Source organism: Lepidothrix coronata, unplaced genomic scaffold (genome assembly GCF_001604755.1).
Source record: "Lepidothrix coronata isolate B3197 unplaced genomic scaffold, Lepidothrix_coronata-1.0 Scaffold8, whole genome shotgun sequence".
NCBI lineage: Eukaryota > Metazoa > Chordata > Aves > Passeriformes > Pipridae > Lepidothrix > Lepidothrix coronata.
Window position 1 is genome coordinate 9,370,806 of NW_016690188.1, and position 16,913 is coordinate 9,387,718.

The following is a 16,913-nucleotide window of genomic DNA, read 5'->3' on the forward strand; positions in this document are numbered from 1 at the left end:
GACGTGTTTGAGTTTAAACCACCCTGTTTTCAAAATGACTGTGCTTTGGCTACCTCATATCCAGCTGGACTGATTTTCCAGGGCACAAAACACAGTTCTTGCTTTCCACAGTATGGCTACTGACACAAAATAAATACCAAAAGAAATTAATGTTCAAGCTCTCTGCTAGAGCAGAAATTGAGAGCACATTGAGTAAACCCCCATTGACAAGATGGTTTGAATAACACACACACAGTTACAAATAGTTCTGTTCTGGTAATGCCTACAGAGACTAGTGGAGGCTGGATTGTTATTATCCATAGTATGGTAGCTGCCAGAGATCCTGGTGTAAAGTAACTAAGGACTCTGTGAGAATAATGCATCTCTCCTGGTTAATACGAAATCATGTTATAAAGCACCAAATAAACAAAAACCCCATAAATTAAACCTGAACATCATAGATCTACAGAATCTAGGACAACTCTCATGGGAAGAAAATATTGCATTAAAAGTCTATTCATCACTCAGTACAAGTAACAAATCATTAAACTGATGCCAAAAAGGGTAAATGAAGCCTTGCTGTAGTAGAACACAAAACTCCTAAAACATAAAACTTATTCATTGATATATCCTACTCTTACACATATAGGTATTACTTAATTCTAGTACTGCAGAAGAGTCCAAAACTAAAGTGCTGCCCAGCTTAGTGAACTTCTTCCACCCTGTCGGGGTCTGATGAGCAACTATGTCACCAGATTATCAGACAAAATATCTCCATCTTCCTTGACCTCAGAGTTCTTTCCTAGATGTAGTTTATATAAGGAATTATTTTTGTATCAAATATCCATTCTACAGTTAAGAATATCTACATCAGACCATAAGAACCCTTGCCATACCTGTTGTATTTTACATAAAGCCACTGGGGTTTAAAAAATTCAGTAAGAATTTAATTAACAATTTGAAAGGTGCAGATTGCTGGCGGCCCATTTTGCTCATTAATTTAACAGCAAAACCTATCCAACTATTAATTAGAACATTTCCAAAACAAGTGAAACAGCTGTGGCAGTCCAGGCTGTTCCATTATTATTTTCTTATATGCTATGAATATTTAAAATTGCAAGGAACTTCACCATACTAGCACAGACCCTGAAGAAAAAAAAATTACAAATACACTGAAAACTTACTTGACTCAAACAAATTTATTGGAAGAGAACTATGTGCTCTAGAAGAAAAAACACATGATCATCTGAAAGTCAGGACATTAAAACAGAGGCTTTTAAGAACCTTTAAGATATTTTGCCAAAGAGGGGTTCTAAAAGAATATTAAATGCCACAGCTATGAAGAATAACAATAGATATACCATTTGCCTTTGGAGCATGTCGACCAGTACCAACACCTTACTAATGCTAGTTAAGAGGAGAGTCAGACCTCTAATTAAATTATTTCAATCTTCATCTTTGCTGCCATCTGTAGGTAGCTTGAATGGTACAAAGAAGACAAGAAGAACGTTTGAATCCAGACAGATAACAGTCCTGTGATCAGGACCTATGTCGGTGAGAAAGCATGATGTTCTTGTTACCTGTCCCTCCTGACTTCAATGCTAAAATTAGGCAGAAAAATACACAAGATAAAACATACAACAGCTTGTGGCTTTGTCTCTCTGTGCACCTCAAAATAGTCTTGCAATTGAGGTAGTAAAAAAAAATAAGGGAAATTAAGTTAGAATCACTGAACCATAGAATGATTTGTTTGGGAAGAGACATTAAAGATCATCTAGTTCCAACTCCCCTGCCGTGGGCAGCAATGCCATTCAGTAGATCAGGTTCCTCAGGGCCCCATCCAGGTTGGTGTTAAACAATTCCAGGGATGGGGCATCCACAGCTTCTCCAGACAACCTCTTCCAGGGCTTCATTGCCCTCTGAGTAAAGAATTTCTTCCCAACATCCAAACCCGCTCTCTTTCAGTTTGAGGCCATTTCCCCTTGTGCCATCACTTGTGCCTGTATAAAAATTCCCTCTCCCTCCTTTTCACAAGCCCCTTCCAGGTACCGGCAGGCTGTGATGAGGTGTCCCCAAAGCCTTCTGTTCTCCATGCGAAAGTGCCTCAGTTGTTGGCTCCGTGTTGAGGATCCATGCTATTTTACAGCATTATTACACTCTGGTATGCACCAGAACACCTGTAATTTTGAGTATAATTATGAAATATAATTCTTGGTGCGTGTCTGGTAGTTGAAACTTAGTCTCTTTTCAGTGAGTCATGCAATGTTTTAGCCAAACTGTTACTGTTAAGAAAATTTTTTAAAAGAAAAATAAACCAAAAGCAGAAAAGTTGATAATAATCTTAAACCCAATATGATCAGTTTTGGAAATCTGAAATTAAACAAATGAGGCCAAAAATTGAAATATTTGATTTAATGACCGCACAGTTTTAATACATAAAAATAGATACTTAGTAATGAACAAGTTTATACAAACCAGACTTCTTTTGTATGGTACAAAACAATAATGGAAATAAAAAAAGATTTGCTGGACTACAGGGCAAGACAAAAGAACAATAAAACATCGTTGAAGAAAAGTTTTAAAATTATCTGAGTCTTATTTCATATATACAGTGCAATGCTTTCATTTAACAAATACAAAATTTACTATTTAATCTATCAACATCAGGAAATATATAAAATGTCTTTGAATGACAATCTTATTTAAAAACTGATGCAAATACAATAGCGTTTTTAGAATTCTGAGGTAATATTACACATTAAATAAAAAAAAGTTCCAATAAATAAAACTAAACTGAAGGCAAAGTGCAATTCAGTGAAAATGAGAAGATAAAGCTTTTATTTTAACAATAATAGATAAATAGTTACTAAAAGTGGGCTTGAGCCATAAAAAAATATTTTGGCTAATTTGCCATGTTTTCAGATAAACTGTATAGCTATTTATTCATAAGCCAACCTTCCATGAATCCAATTCTACAGAGAGGGGAAGGGGGGCAGTGTTTATTTCCAGATTTCTTTACAACCATATTCAGCTATCAGAAATTTAACATTGCTTGAAGCTGTCTAGTTCATTCAGTGCAATGGTGAAAGTTTCATTTATTTCTTAGCATCTGAAATCCTGTACGTTAAAATTTATTTTAAAATCTCCATTTGGGAGAAACAATGTAAAATGCAGAATTTTTCAGTGCTGCTTTTAACACTCTCTGTGCTAACCCAGTTTAGTTCTCTGCTAAAGTCAACAAAAATTTTACTACTGGTTTCAAGGACAGCACAAAGAATACATTGCCAAATATTCTAAAATATCCTAGTATTTATCTCTGCTTTAATAAAACAGTAAAATCACCAGTAACTCATAAAGATATAGAATAAAATCAAATTTACACTTCGCTATTGAAGAATATCCACAACAGCTTTGAAACTATGAATTAGACAGATTAATTTGTTCATAATTTGTTAATCTGTTGATTATATGCAAATAATACAAAGAGAGAAAAGAAGACTAATATAATATCTGAGCACAGACACTACAAGATATTTAATCATCCATGCCCCAGCAGAAGTCAATGGGAAAAGCTGACAAATTAGATGCCAAAGTGTCTTGAATGATCTGGGCCTCATTCAGCTGAAAGAAAAATCTATAGAACACACAGTAGCTATTCATATTTAAAAATACTATACTGCATGCTAATAAATTCTTTCCATTTAATGAATAAAACCCAGACTTACAATTACATCAGTATTTTAGAACCATTTATTTCCCAGCTCCTAATTTGATAACTCAGAGCAGACATACCAATTATTCATTTCATGTAGTTTGTGCAGTGAAAAACACAAAACATTGTCTTTAAATGCTGGTCTTCAAATTAATGGAAGCTTCAACATTCTTCTGAAATGTTATTGTATTCACTTTTGTCACAGCTTACTTAAGACTTTCAACAGAGTTGCTAAAAAAATGTTAGCATGATACACTATATCAGTTTGCCATGAACTGTGGATTTAATCCTCTTCCTGAAAGCATTTCACCATGTGTGGAATTTATTTTACATATCTAGTTTTGATTAATATAATGCTACAGTAGATCTGGTTATTTTGCTGCAAAGAATGAACATACAAGTTCCTTAATACCTGTAGCTTGAACTTGAATCCCCCCAAGCTGAAAAAATACCTTTTAACACTCTTGTACAATCAAGTGTAAAAACTGAATATAGAACCTTTAAAACCTCTTATTCATAAAAAATAATTTTTAGCAGTAAATGGCACTATCAAAACCCTATTTCTTCACAAGCAGTTATTTACATACTTCTTAGACAACTGGTTTCACTAAGAAGGAAAACCAGAATAATAAAACTACATACATTTTATAAAGACTAAAATTCCTATTTGCCTTTGTGAAAAAATGGCTACATGCTGATGTTGTACATTTCTCTATTATTCATGTTAATTGAAAACATTCTACCACTGGGATTAACTAATAAAGAAATGTTCTGTATATTATCTCCCAGTGGGAATCCTTGATGTAAAGGAATTATGATTAATGATAAAGTGCTATCAAGAAAAAACTAAAACTTAGAAATTGCCTAAGCTAGGTTTTGTTTATCAAAGAGACAAGCTTTTTGTACAGAGAAAGCTACCTTCTGTGACAAAGCAAGCAGTAAATGTATTGCCATTCAGGTGAAAACATACACTTCATATTTAATTAAAAAAAATAATCTAAGTGAGATAAAACTGGTATCAAGAGACATAACAATGAAAAGCTTAAAGGCACAATCAGAAGAGAGTGAATGCTACATAAAAATGCTGTTCTTTGATTATTAAATGTTATTCTAGACCAAACCCCTCTGCATTTGAAATTCCAATGATCAGCTTTTGCTTCAGTTCCTTCTTGTTCTTGTAAGGAGGGAGGCAAAGCTGGTTGAAGCAGGTATGTGCCACAGGTAACCTAAAATAATTTAAAAAATACCCAACAAAACACACTTAATAATAATTCAATAGAAGCAGAACACTGCCAACTGCCTACACATTTTCAGTTAAACATTACTTAAGTAAGAAACCTGGTAAAAGAAACATTTATCCTAATGTTGGTTCAAGTTCTGCTGAATGCAAATAACACCACTATTGGTCATAAGCACCTCAGGTGAATCTGTTTGCCTGCAACTCCCTGTCTTTATTTTTTTGTTAAGTTGGAAACATCTCCTTCCAGATTTTGGAAACTCCAGGTACCACATAACGTCTCTAAACATGAACTGTGGGTACAGTCAGAACGCACAACGTGAAGGACGGTGGGTCCTGCAGTAGGTATAGATAAACCTGGAGGAACCACGGTGAGGATACAGAACTCAAGGTCAGCCAGGCAGAATACATCCTTACAGACATCCCTCAGCCAACTGAAATGCTGGACACTTTCAGCTGCAAGTTTCTTCTGAGCAGAGAGTTTGAAAACATGTATTGCAGATACTAAGGAATGCCTGACTGAAACACTGGAAACTCTGCTTCTCACTAGAACAGATTAGTTTGATGAGCCACAGCTAAAAAGAAGCCAGGGATCTTCTTGCTCTTTAAATTTTCAAGTGACAAGCAGGACAGCACTGAGGGTATGGCCTGGTCCTACAACTGATTACTTGAGGGGAGAGAGGAGAAAGACAATGAGCTGAAGCTCCACCTGATACTCGGAAAACACACTGAAAAATTTCTAAAACTTGGACACTTAAAATTTAAATTTTATTATGTGGCTCAAAAGCTCTCTAGTTCTCTTTTCATTTAATCCGTCAGTGTTTTGAAGGGCATATGATCATTGGTAAACCCCCTGGAAAGGGGGTTGAACCCCCTAGATGTGGAAACTCAAGCTACTTTCCCCTCCCTGCCCTTTAAAAGATTAGCAAAGATCTGTCAATCAGACTGGAGTTACATGCTTCAGAATTTGGAAAATTGAGAAACTTTTACTAATTTGCCAATTCTTATTGCTATTATATTCTTTGATCCTTTTGTGTGAGCAACATATCTCCATTCATCCCTGTGCAGGCAGTCTGACAGTGACAACTCTCTTGCAAAACAGACCTACATCAGTTTAAAATGCACACTATTTCAAAATCCATTTTCTCATTTCTAAGAAAAAGAACAATTTACAGAAGGAACATAAACAGAGATTCAATGTTGACTGATTTTTTTTCATTTTTCCTCAGATGCTCATACTCCTTTAACATCATTGGAACCAGCATTAGAAATATCTCGGTAACAAGATAAATTGAATTTAAAAACAAAACCAAAGTTCATTTTGTTTATGCATTTAGTTTGGCTCTCCATGGAAAACCCCCAAAAAATTTTACTTTGAAACTATAATTCTATTTAAGTATTTTGATTACCCTAAATGTCTGAGAAATCTAGATAAAGTCAGTAATTACTGCTTATCAGTGACTTTCAGAGCAACAAGCTTTTCTATACAGCTTTCCAAATTACTTAAACTGACTTTTCCAGTCTTGAGAAGGAAAATACTAGCTAGAAAGTGTGTAGAATGTCTCAAGTCAATTCAATACAAAATACAACACTACCAGAAACATAAGAACTTGGCATGAACAATATAATCCTCACAATGAAATTGCAAGACTGCTTTGTTCTGATATCTTCTGAGCAATTTCTGTATCAGCCATACCCCAGAGGCCCTAAAGGAATGCTACATCTTTGCAGCCATACATGTTAAAATTCTTATTTAGACCATCAAGAGAAAACGCAAGTATTTTCTGCAGGTGCAGGGGCTGCTATAAATAATGCCATAAAATTCAAAGAATTCAGTAAAAATCATGGTGATTCAAGTATATTTTCATTAGTTCAGCTGTCATATAAGAACCATTAAATGGATAATTTATTTGAATTGAAAACATGAATGGGATCTCTATAAATAAAGAATTACTGGCCTCAAATATAAACATTGACTGAGAAACAATTTTATGCTAGATAGTCACCTGCAAAATTTATGCAATCAATAAATGGGTATTTTGAAGACAAACTAAAGGATTCCATGAAGTTTCTTCTTGTATATTTGTTTGCTCTTCTTTAAAAAGACATTCAAGAGCAATAAGGTCTCTTGGGAAACACTGTTATGAAAAAAATTTAAAAATCCATAAATACTACTTACCAATTTGTGGATGTTTCACTCTTTGAAATCTTGAAATTCAAATCAGCCATTCCTCCCACAGGTACTCTATCACTTCCTGTAGCAAAATGTAGCAGCTTCTTTTGAAGGTCAAGAGAAAATCCAAGTACTACATCCCAGAAGTATCTATGCTCAGGGCAGAGAGAGAAGAAAATGTTGCAAGATGAAATATCATGAACAAACAGTATGAAGATAATAATACAACCACAAGTACTACATGAGGAATGTCACTTACTGAGAATTTAATTAATGTAATATATAGGAGATCAGTAGTATCCCAGTATACAAGGTTAAATTCCTAGGGAATTGATAAGTACAATGTTTTATTAATTTTGGAATTATATCTTGTCAGATGACACCCCAACCCACCTGCCAAAGATAAATGCTTTCTACTCACTAATATAAATGTCCTTAGTATCAAAGAGAATTGGAAAAAAAAGACTATTTTTAGAAGACAGGATAATAAAAATAAATACTCAGATTTCTTATGGAGGATTTGAAGCTGTTCTTTTTAAACTATCTCCACTTCCATCTAGTCAGAACCTTTTAAGGATATTCAGCAACACACACCATTAAGGACCCAACTCTTCCTACCTAGGATAATTTAATAAGAATCTTTGTCTTATTTGGAAATAGGTTTTTATTCAATCATTCTCAGATTATCCTTGAAGAGATTCTGGTGAAATATTGGTGAAAGGTTAAAATTTTATGATGTTTTCAAATTCAGTATTTAGAACAAAAAACACGAGCCTACCGTATAGTAAGATCAGTTTTTTGGTAGCCCTCGTATTGGGTACTTCGCTGTAAAGCAGACATGTCCAGTTCAGGGCTGCCACAAACAAGAATTTCAACCTCTTCTGGACGAAGCAGCTGCCAGAAATCAAAGATAAAATATATTTTTTTTTAGATGAGAAATTATGCTACTATATTAAGATTAAATTTTTATTTTGTCATTCTAGAAAAATTAACAGACTATCATTCAGTATAAGTCTCTACCTTGGATATATACTGATTATAGAAAAATTAATCCCTCAGCACTTTAAACAATCTTTTACTATTGTAGGTAGTAAAAAGTAAATTACTGGATAAGACAATATTCTAGCATATTTCTTTTGTACCTCATCTCTTTCTCATTCTTACATTTATTACATTGACTTGTCTGCCATCTGATTAGATTACAAATGGGTCAGGAAGAAAATTAAGTTTGTATGGATGAAATTCTGAGGAAGGGTCTTGATGTCAATTTTGGTTACAATTTCAATTTAATTTACACTGACCAGTCCCAGTGTAGGTAGCTGACAGAATTTGGCACTTAATTGTACCCACTGCTGTGCAAAGCAAGTACTTATGACAACAAACCACTAAACTTGCACCCGCAGAATCTACTTATTCATTTACTACAACACTGCAATATTGCATGGCAGTATGTCATGGCATTTCAGTGGATTCTCATTCTCCTTCCGGAACCTTCCCTGCAGTCAGTCGCATCTCGCCTTGCTGCAAGTGTGTCATAGTTCACTAATTTCACAGGCACTGAAAAAATCTCATGCAAATTGCAACTGCCTCTTCTTTCTCAGTGCAGAAGGGATGATGTAAATGACAAAGTCATTCCAACAGCCAAACAGGACTGAAGAGAGAATGTTTAATCTCAACCTCACTGAGTGTTCTTCCCGGAAAAAGTAATAGATGTTTTCAGAGGAGTCACTCAGGAGCACACAGACATAGTTGCTCTGCAGTTCATAACTGTAGGGAATACAGAGAAACCTCAAAAACATTCACAAGAGATCCTGTGAAGCGTCTGTGAATGCATACTGATAAATAAAGCTCTTCAGGTTAGGTTTATCTGTTTGCAACGGAACACTACAGAGAACAGTTGACTACCTGCTTAATTTTTTCTACTTATGTTGGCTTAATCAAGCCTATGGATTAATCAGTGTTCTTTACAAATCTTAAAATCAACCAGCACAACTTGTTTAATTTAGATAAGTCACTGTCAAATACTTAAAACAGAAGTGAAGAGTTATGTTTCACTTTATTCTTACCAGTAATGCATATGAAGCGCAGACACTATGAAATCCATAATAAAAAGCTGCAAATTGTTTGTAGATCGATTTGTTGAGAAGAAAATCAACATAGAGCTGCACATATTCTAAAAAGGAAAAAACATTTTGTTACATTATAATAATTTTAATCAATTATTTGTTCTGCTCTCCTGAACTGTAGTGAATTATGAAAAATGAATGCATTTCATTTTAGATACCATTAAATTGGTAGGCATACTAGAAAGGACTACAGTAATTTCATTTTCACACTGTTAACGAAAACCTAGGCTTAGAGGAATGAAAAAACTTTAATCTGCCAAATATGTGTAATTAATATATATTGAGGTACCTTTCCTATTCTGATTTGTGACTGGAATTTTATCTCCATTTGGCTTTAAGTTGTAAGATTTTATAACACCAAATTCTTCCTGAAAAACCTAGAGAAAAAAAGGAGTCAAGGTCAGTACTGGAAAATACATTCATATTCTCATAAATTATAGATCTGATATTTATTATGCCATGTATTTCCCCTGTCTCTCTCTTTACCATATGCTGTAATTCTGAGGGTTATTGGGCTTTTAGAAGTTAAAAATTACAATTTTCAACAAATTGCTCAAGAAATCAGTATTTGAAGTAAAAAAATTGAGCCTCTTACACATGTCAAACTGACCTGCTCTGGAGGCTCTGGAGGCACAGAGCTTTTCATACAAAAAAACAATCTAGGAATAGCAAATACAATTAAGAAGGTATTTGTTCTGCTGTAGCTTACCTAGGAACTAAAAAGTACCAACTTGAAATTTTATTAACTGGTATGTGTTCTAAAGCAATGAATAAATGAAAAAGACTTCGTTGAGTGAAGTAGCAGTTAAGACATAAAGGTCAGGCAAAACTTTCACAACTTGAACAAGCTATTGCTGAAGTGAGATTTCCTGGACAGAGGGTATTAAGGAAACAAGGAAGCTCTGACTAGCTTCTGGGTTAGACACAAAAGGGATTGTCTTGCAGCCAGATGAATTCTGCAAGCCAGGGCACTGATTGCAAGGTGATGGTGTCAGAGAAAGAGCTGGAAATGCCCCAGCAGCTGGCTATGTGACCCTGGCAGTCAGCACTTGGAGGCACCTACACTGTCAGGGAACAACAGCTTCAAGCCCCATCACAGTCAGCCTCTGTATGCCCAGAGGCCCCAGAACAGTACTGGTCTTGAAACCTGTGCAGTTATTTACAAACAATCAGCAATTACACCACAGAAGGTCACTCTATTGCCATTTTAACGTCGGTAAAAATTACTGAACAAGTCTGAGAATCATTTACAGTTGTGTATTTAATGACCTGAAAGGTTGAGTAAAAATCCTCTTCGACATTGCCTTCATAGGACAGAAGTTCATTTAGTCCGTGGGCCAATTCCTACAATATGAGTAAGAACTCTTTAGTGAATCTACAAAACTAAGTGATGCACTCTGCAAGGACGTGCCAGAAGCATTACTTTACACAGAAAGTACGTTGGAAAAAGCTGTATATTTAAAATGCATGCACAGAGAAAAACTCACTGCTTAATTAATATGTGTATTTTTATTTCAGTATAAACTGTCACAATTTTATTTTTACTACAGATCAGATTTTGGTATTCTAACTTCAAGTAATAGAAAACATGGAGATTTTCTGTTTTCAGCAGAAGAAAAGGAGACTTTGTCAGCTTGTACTGAAAAACAAAAGTTGTTCTCAAACAGTTTATAACTCAAGCATTAAATATAAACAAATCAGGTTTTAAATCAGTAATTTAGCTTCTTAAAAACCCATAATACTTACAGGCATAATCTGAAACAGGTCATCTAATGTGACATCACAGATGCCTACAAGCGTGTTATGATCACAGGGAACAATGGGAGGACTCAATAATTTCTTGTAACAGCAAGGTGGGAAACGAATATCCAAGGCTATGCTATTATATACAGCAAGTCCCATAAGCTATATATGTCAAATGTTAAGGGCAAAATTAACATAGCCTTATTATAGTTAGTATTTTAGTAACTTAGAAAAAATATTTTAAGATTTTATTCAGCATACTCTAATGCATGCTCCACAAACAGAAGGAATGGAAATTATTTAATTTTTTCTGGACCGACAGTTTTAAATGCAGTTTTGCATTACAATTAAGTAGCAGTTAAAATGGTCATATGATGCACATTGACAAAACACTTGACAATCTTCTTCATAATATCCTATACAAGTATTTCTACAATAAATTGTTCCAAAGTATTGCTATTAAAAAAAAAAGAGAACTGTATACATATATATTTTCAATCCACAATAAGTTCTACTGAGAGCTCAATATATCAATGTTTCTTTTAAATAAATCTAAACATATAAAACCAAACCTCCACTGGTAAAGTGCAAAAAGCCACATACTGATCAACAGGGAGCAACTGATCCTCAATGAAGCATTAATGCATACAGGTGCATTGATGTTTACTGAATGAAACTCAGAGGTTTAAGTACACTAAAAATTACAACTTATATACAAAAAAGGTTGCATGTTTAATCTTGATCCTAGTATTTTCTGACTGTAAAATGTATGATGTACCCACACACCACCATTTTCTTCCTATTTTTAGTTCACTTGCTAGAATGACATTCAAAAAAATTCATTAAAAATGGAGCACAGTTGCATATACAACCTCTGAAGGAGCTTTAGCCAGTGCCTTATTTCGCCCCCGTGTCAGCTCGTGGTTCGGCACCGTGTAGCGGACATGAAAGGATACAGCTCCAACCAGTCGGAATTCAGAGTAGTTATCGCATTTAAAGCTGCTGAACCAATGGCAGTGTGAGTCCTTGTGGTAGGTGAACATGCCTGCAGAACAGCAACATGACAATTACAAAGCCTGAACTTCAACAAAGCCTCATCTTTGTCACACACGCACCCTTAGAAGTGCTCCTTGGTGTGCCCATATCTCCATGCTTGTTCTCAGCCCCCTCATCCCACCCGTGGCAGGAGCCTGCAGGCAGGTGCTTGGGAAGGACCACCAAGGGCAGTGCCAAGCCTGAAGCAGGCTCAAGCCCACCAGCCCTGTTGGGTGCCAGGGCAACATATTCCTCAGGGCCTCTAGTTGTAGATATTCTGCACTGTCTCTGTACAATCTGTTTCTTCACTGTACTTCAGCATCTGTACAGCCAGAAACATTAAACAGTCTAACCAATAATTTTCTTACTGCAATGTAAAATCATTTATTTCTTCCTTTCTTCCTAGGTCAATAACAGATACAGTCTTTAGAAATGCTGGCATGAATCCCATAATACAAATACCATAAGCTTTACCTTCTTAGAATAGAAATCCATACAAAGTTTATGTTATACACACACATTAGCAGCAAAGGGGTTAGTTTCACATTTGCTGCCAAAAAATTTTATCAGAGAAGTTGAAAAAGTTACTCATGGGTCTAAATGACGAGCTAGATCCTACTGAAATCATGAGTATAGACAAGTTTGACTGCTATTTGCATCAGATATGGAACATTCTGTTTTAAAGAGTGACAGAACATAAAAACCTACATAATGAAAGCAGATAACAGCTTCAAGATGCCTAGGAAGTATTGCTCAGAGAAGCAAGACATACTCTAGATAAGTGTGCACTAACAGTGAAATTAACTTCAGCAATGCTGAATTAAACTGGATGAAACATGATGACTGGTTTTAATTTGTTGGGATTAAATGGGCCAACAGTTCATGATTGTTTCCACAGCCTGTACAAACCAAAGCACTGAGTAGTTCTAAGGACATCTTGCATGCAACAGCTCACTGCAATCTCTGTTTGAAGATATAGTTGGTGAAAAGTAATATTTAAATTAAAAAAAATCAAAGTCATTTTGATTAAAAAAAAAAGAACGAAAATCCAACTTGTTTCAGGGACATCTAGTTCTTATGATAAATTATAGGCAAAATCTGCATTCATGTTTTTCCTCCCTACTCTCCTGAACAATTTATTTTTTGAATTTTAGCTCAAAAAGGTGCTCATCACAAAAGGTTCAGACAGTTCTTTCACCAGAAGCAACAGAACAGTTGCATGTAAGGCAGAGTAAGGTTCACATACTAAAAGACAGCAGGGATGCAGGAACAAAATAGGTTTCAAATCCCACTTATTAATTGTCCACAGCAAGATGAACAAAGCATTGCAAAATGCATAGGAGGGCAGACAGCTGAGTTAATTATGAGTTTCTAAATTCCACAAGTTAAATCTGCAGGATTAGTTAACCTGCAAAGGGTAAGAACAGTGATGTTTTCCCTTCTAAGCTTCTGACATACATTAATTGCAACTTAAACATTAAAGACAGCAGAGGATACCATCCCTTTCGAAAGGACATTAATATTTCTGAACTCCTCCCACATTTGGCTGACAGTCATAACAATGAAAGAATTTACACTTTAAAGCAAGGAAGCCTGCCAGAGATGGTGAAAAAATAAACTACTCTGAATGTTTCCAAACGCATCAGTTACCAAGCTCTGCTGACAACATTTTTACTAACAGAACTGTCAAAGTTACAGAACACTTTCTCCAGGATAAATTGTTTCCTATTAAGGCTGTTACGATGAATGTAATGTCTCCACACAGACTCCTTTTTACCACAAAAAGGGTTACAGGCAAATAATGATCTCAGCAGATTTGAGGACATATTTATGACTTAAAATTCTGTACCTTTAGAAGGAGTTCTATAAATAACAAAGGACCATGGATTTAAGGGATAGGAACACTCCCAGGCAAAGGCAGACAAGCTCTCGCATTCTACCAAGGACTATCGGGTGTTAGACTCAAGTCCCTGGAAATCAGTGTTTCTAATTTAAAAGCCAGCCTGGAAACAATTTAACCCATTAAATCAGCAGTAATGTATCCATGCCCAGCTTAGGAAAGCGGATTGGTTTAACAAATATTAGAGTGGGGAATAAAACCCACCCAGATCCCTCTCTGTAGACAATAAAAACCAAGTAGATTGGACTGCCTGTTTATGACCGCTCATTCGTGTCTTACAATCTCCTATTTGCTCAAAAAAATCTTCTTTTTTGTTTTCTTTTGGGCAGGCAAATTTCATTATGGGCTCACAGGTCCTGGTAGCAGTAGAGGCAGGCTATTTCATTCAGGTTCACACCTTCCTACACTGTCTCTGCACTGACTGGACCTTTTTTTCCTGAGGTTATCCCAGACCACAAAAGAATACTGGCCACACAAATACCACAAACAGAATATACGATGGCAAAGATTCAAGTAAGACATAACCTCTGCCCATCCTAGTCACAGAAATAGTGCTAGAACGTGCAGATATTCTCAGTGCTACCATCAGCACCAACAGAAACCATCGATACATGGGAGATTGAGGTCAGCAGTTTGCTAGAACTGAGCACAGTAACAGCATCCAATGTAGCTACTTACAAAACCCAGGAAAACTCCCCAAACCAGCAATATGAAGAAAACTGAGGGCAGTGTAAAAAGAGAAAATGCAGCATGAGAGGAAAGAGTCAGGGATGGTAGATGATAAACTAATACATATGGCCTTATCTCCACTTGAATATTTGCTACAGCATTGCACTGTTTTAGGCTGAGATAATTTCCTTCATAGCAGCTAGTACAAGGCTATGTTTTGGATTGGTGTTGAAACCACTGTTTATAATAAAAAAACTTTTTCATTATGGCTGGAGCAGTGTTTACATAGAGTCCAAACAAAGTTTCACACTGTACTTAAGAACATTTACTACGACTCACCATAATCTGGGTGAAAAATTAAGAACATTTACTACGACTCACCATAATCTGGGTGAAAAATTAAGAACATTTACTACGACTCACCATAATCTGGGTGAAAAATCTGGCGAATCAGCAGAAGAAACCACTCTTTTGTCAGGCCACCCATATCAAGACCAGCTTCTCCTACAAATGTGACTTTTAACTTCTTTTTCAGATCTGCCCTCTTCCTTGCTAGCTATTGCAAAACAGGTAGGCAAGAAGAAAAATGAGATTTAACATATTATCACTACCTCTAACCAGAGAGAACACATCTCTGTCTCTGTTGCTCTTGCATTGCTTAAGCTATTAATTTGCAGAATGTTCTACTAATAGGTCAAAACTATATTAAAACAATGATTGAATTACAGAAGCAAGACAATTATGACTACTTGACATCATCAACTACTTTGCACATAGTGTCACTCTCCAGGCTTGAAAAGAAGTTGGGTGGTGTACAAACAGACTTAATGAGATACTACATACAATGAACTGAGTCTGTCTGGAATATTTTAGACCTATAAAATTTTTTACCTTTTACAGAAGACATTCTACCAGGAAGAAACTAGAAATTAAGAAAATAATTAGACATAATTTGGAAATATTTAGAAATAAGGAGGTAAGCTAAAACTTTCAATATTTGAACACCATTCAGTTCAGCATAAGATACCTGTCAGCAAGTATCAGCTGCTTTTTACAACTCTTTTTTAGACAATGGTAAAAGCTCTTTTCGTTGCTTTGTCCTAGGAGACAGCATTTCATCCAGGGGTGCAAAAAACCTGCAAACTTTCATAATTAACAGTGATCTTTCAGATCAAGTCCCTATACAATTTGTCTTTAAATCATTAACTACTGGCCAGCTCCAGAGAAAGTTTTTAAATCAGTCAGGAAGATGCATGTGCCAAAATAATTTCCATGTTATTAGCTGCTCAAGTAAATTTCTGTTGCACACATTTTACAACTACAGGTATGTTATTTGAAACAAGTTATTTATTAGAAGTGATCTTCCTTTCCAAATTGTTTTTAAAAATCTGAAATACAAATAAGACATCTTCCCCCTCCACCTGCCACTCCCCATACTTTTCAGAATATGAATAATATAATACATTCTTATTAATCTCTGAAATGGGCAGAAGAAAACAATAAAAATAAATAGGAGAATATTTTGACTGTCAGAACTTTTGAAGTTGCTCTTGGTTATATTAGGGTGGTAAAAAAAAAATCTGTGATGCCTGAGAGAAAGTAGTATTACCACTTGTATGTCTTATGTCTTACGAGACAAGGCCAAAATAGACATTTTCTGACATGAGTAATCAGAATTTATTTGATCTTGTTTTCACTACTTGGACTTATTTTTCAATATGATCAGGCCATTCTCAATGCCAAGTAGGCAACTATATTTCATTAAATAATGTTAATTATCAAGGATCAGAGGATACTGAAGAATTGCCTACTTTAATGAACACATGTTTCATTTCTAAAAAAGGAAAAATTACATTCAAGAATGTGAAGAATTTGTTAAAAGAATTTAAGAAAAAAAAGCCCAAAATAATTCTTATAGGGTGGAGAAGTTAGCAAAGGAAAAGAACAAAAATATTCTGAGAATTAGAACAGAACAAACTCATTAGGGATTAGTCACTTACTATTCATGCTCCTATCATGGACTCAAGTCCTACATACTCTGCTAATTATGCACTGTATTTTTAAAACAAAAATTGCAAACACAAAAAAATACCACATGCAAGCATGTATGTTCATTATGGGCTTATCCACTGAGCAGTATGAGCACAGAAAATTAATTTCAGAATGTCTAACACAATCTATTCTGCAGCACTGCAATTGTGACAGTAATTAAGTTCTTTTTATTTAGTATTATGCAGTTATAGTCCCAATCTCTTAGTGCAGAAAGATTTAAATATGAATTATCAAACTGAAATTTAAGTTCAACAGCTATTCTGCAGCAACACATCATTTACATTTTT

General features: G+C 35.2%; 1 protein-coding gene across 1 annotated transcript in view; it reads right to left on the reverse strand.

Annotated features, from left to right (window-relative positions):
• Positions 1–2,368: 2,368 nt before the first annotated feature.
• HECTD2 (HECT domain E3 ubiquitin protein ligase 2) overlaps positions 2,369–16,913 on the reverse strand; it is a 37,107-nt gene continuing 22,562 nt past the window's right edge. Inside the window, exons 13-21 of the mRNA XM_017804087.1 lie at positions 14,998–15,130; positions 11,927–12,015; positions 10,974–11,132; positions 10,497–10,571; positions 9,517–9,604; positions 9,168–9,274; positions 7,880–7,995; positions 7,108–7,251; positions 2,369–4,917 (exon numbers count right to left, since the gene is read on the reverse strand). Coding sequence (XP_017659576.1) covers positions 4,797–4,917; positions 7,108–7,251; positions 7,880–7,995; positions 9,168–9,274; positions 9,517–9,604; positions 10,497–10,571; positions 10,974–11,132; positions 11,927–12,015; positions 14,998–15,130 — 1,032 coding nt within the window. The 3' untranslated portion in view covers positions 2,369–4,796. The remainder of the gene's footprint in view (positions 4,918–7,107; positions 7,252–7,879; positions 7,996–9,167; positions 9,275–9,516; positions 9,605–10,496; positions 10,572–10,973; positions 11,133–11,926; positions 12,016–14,997; positions 15,131–16,913) is intronic.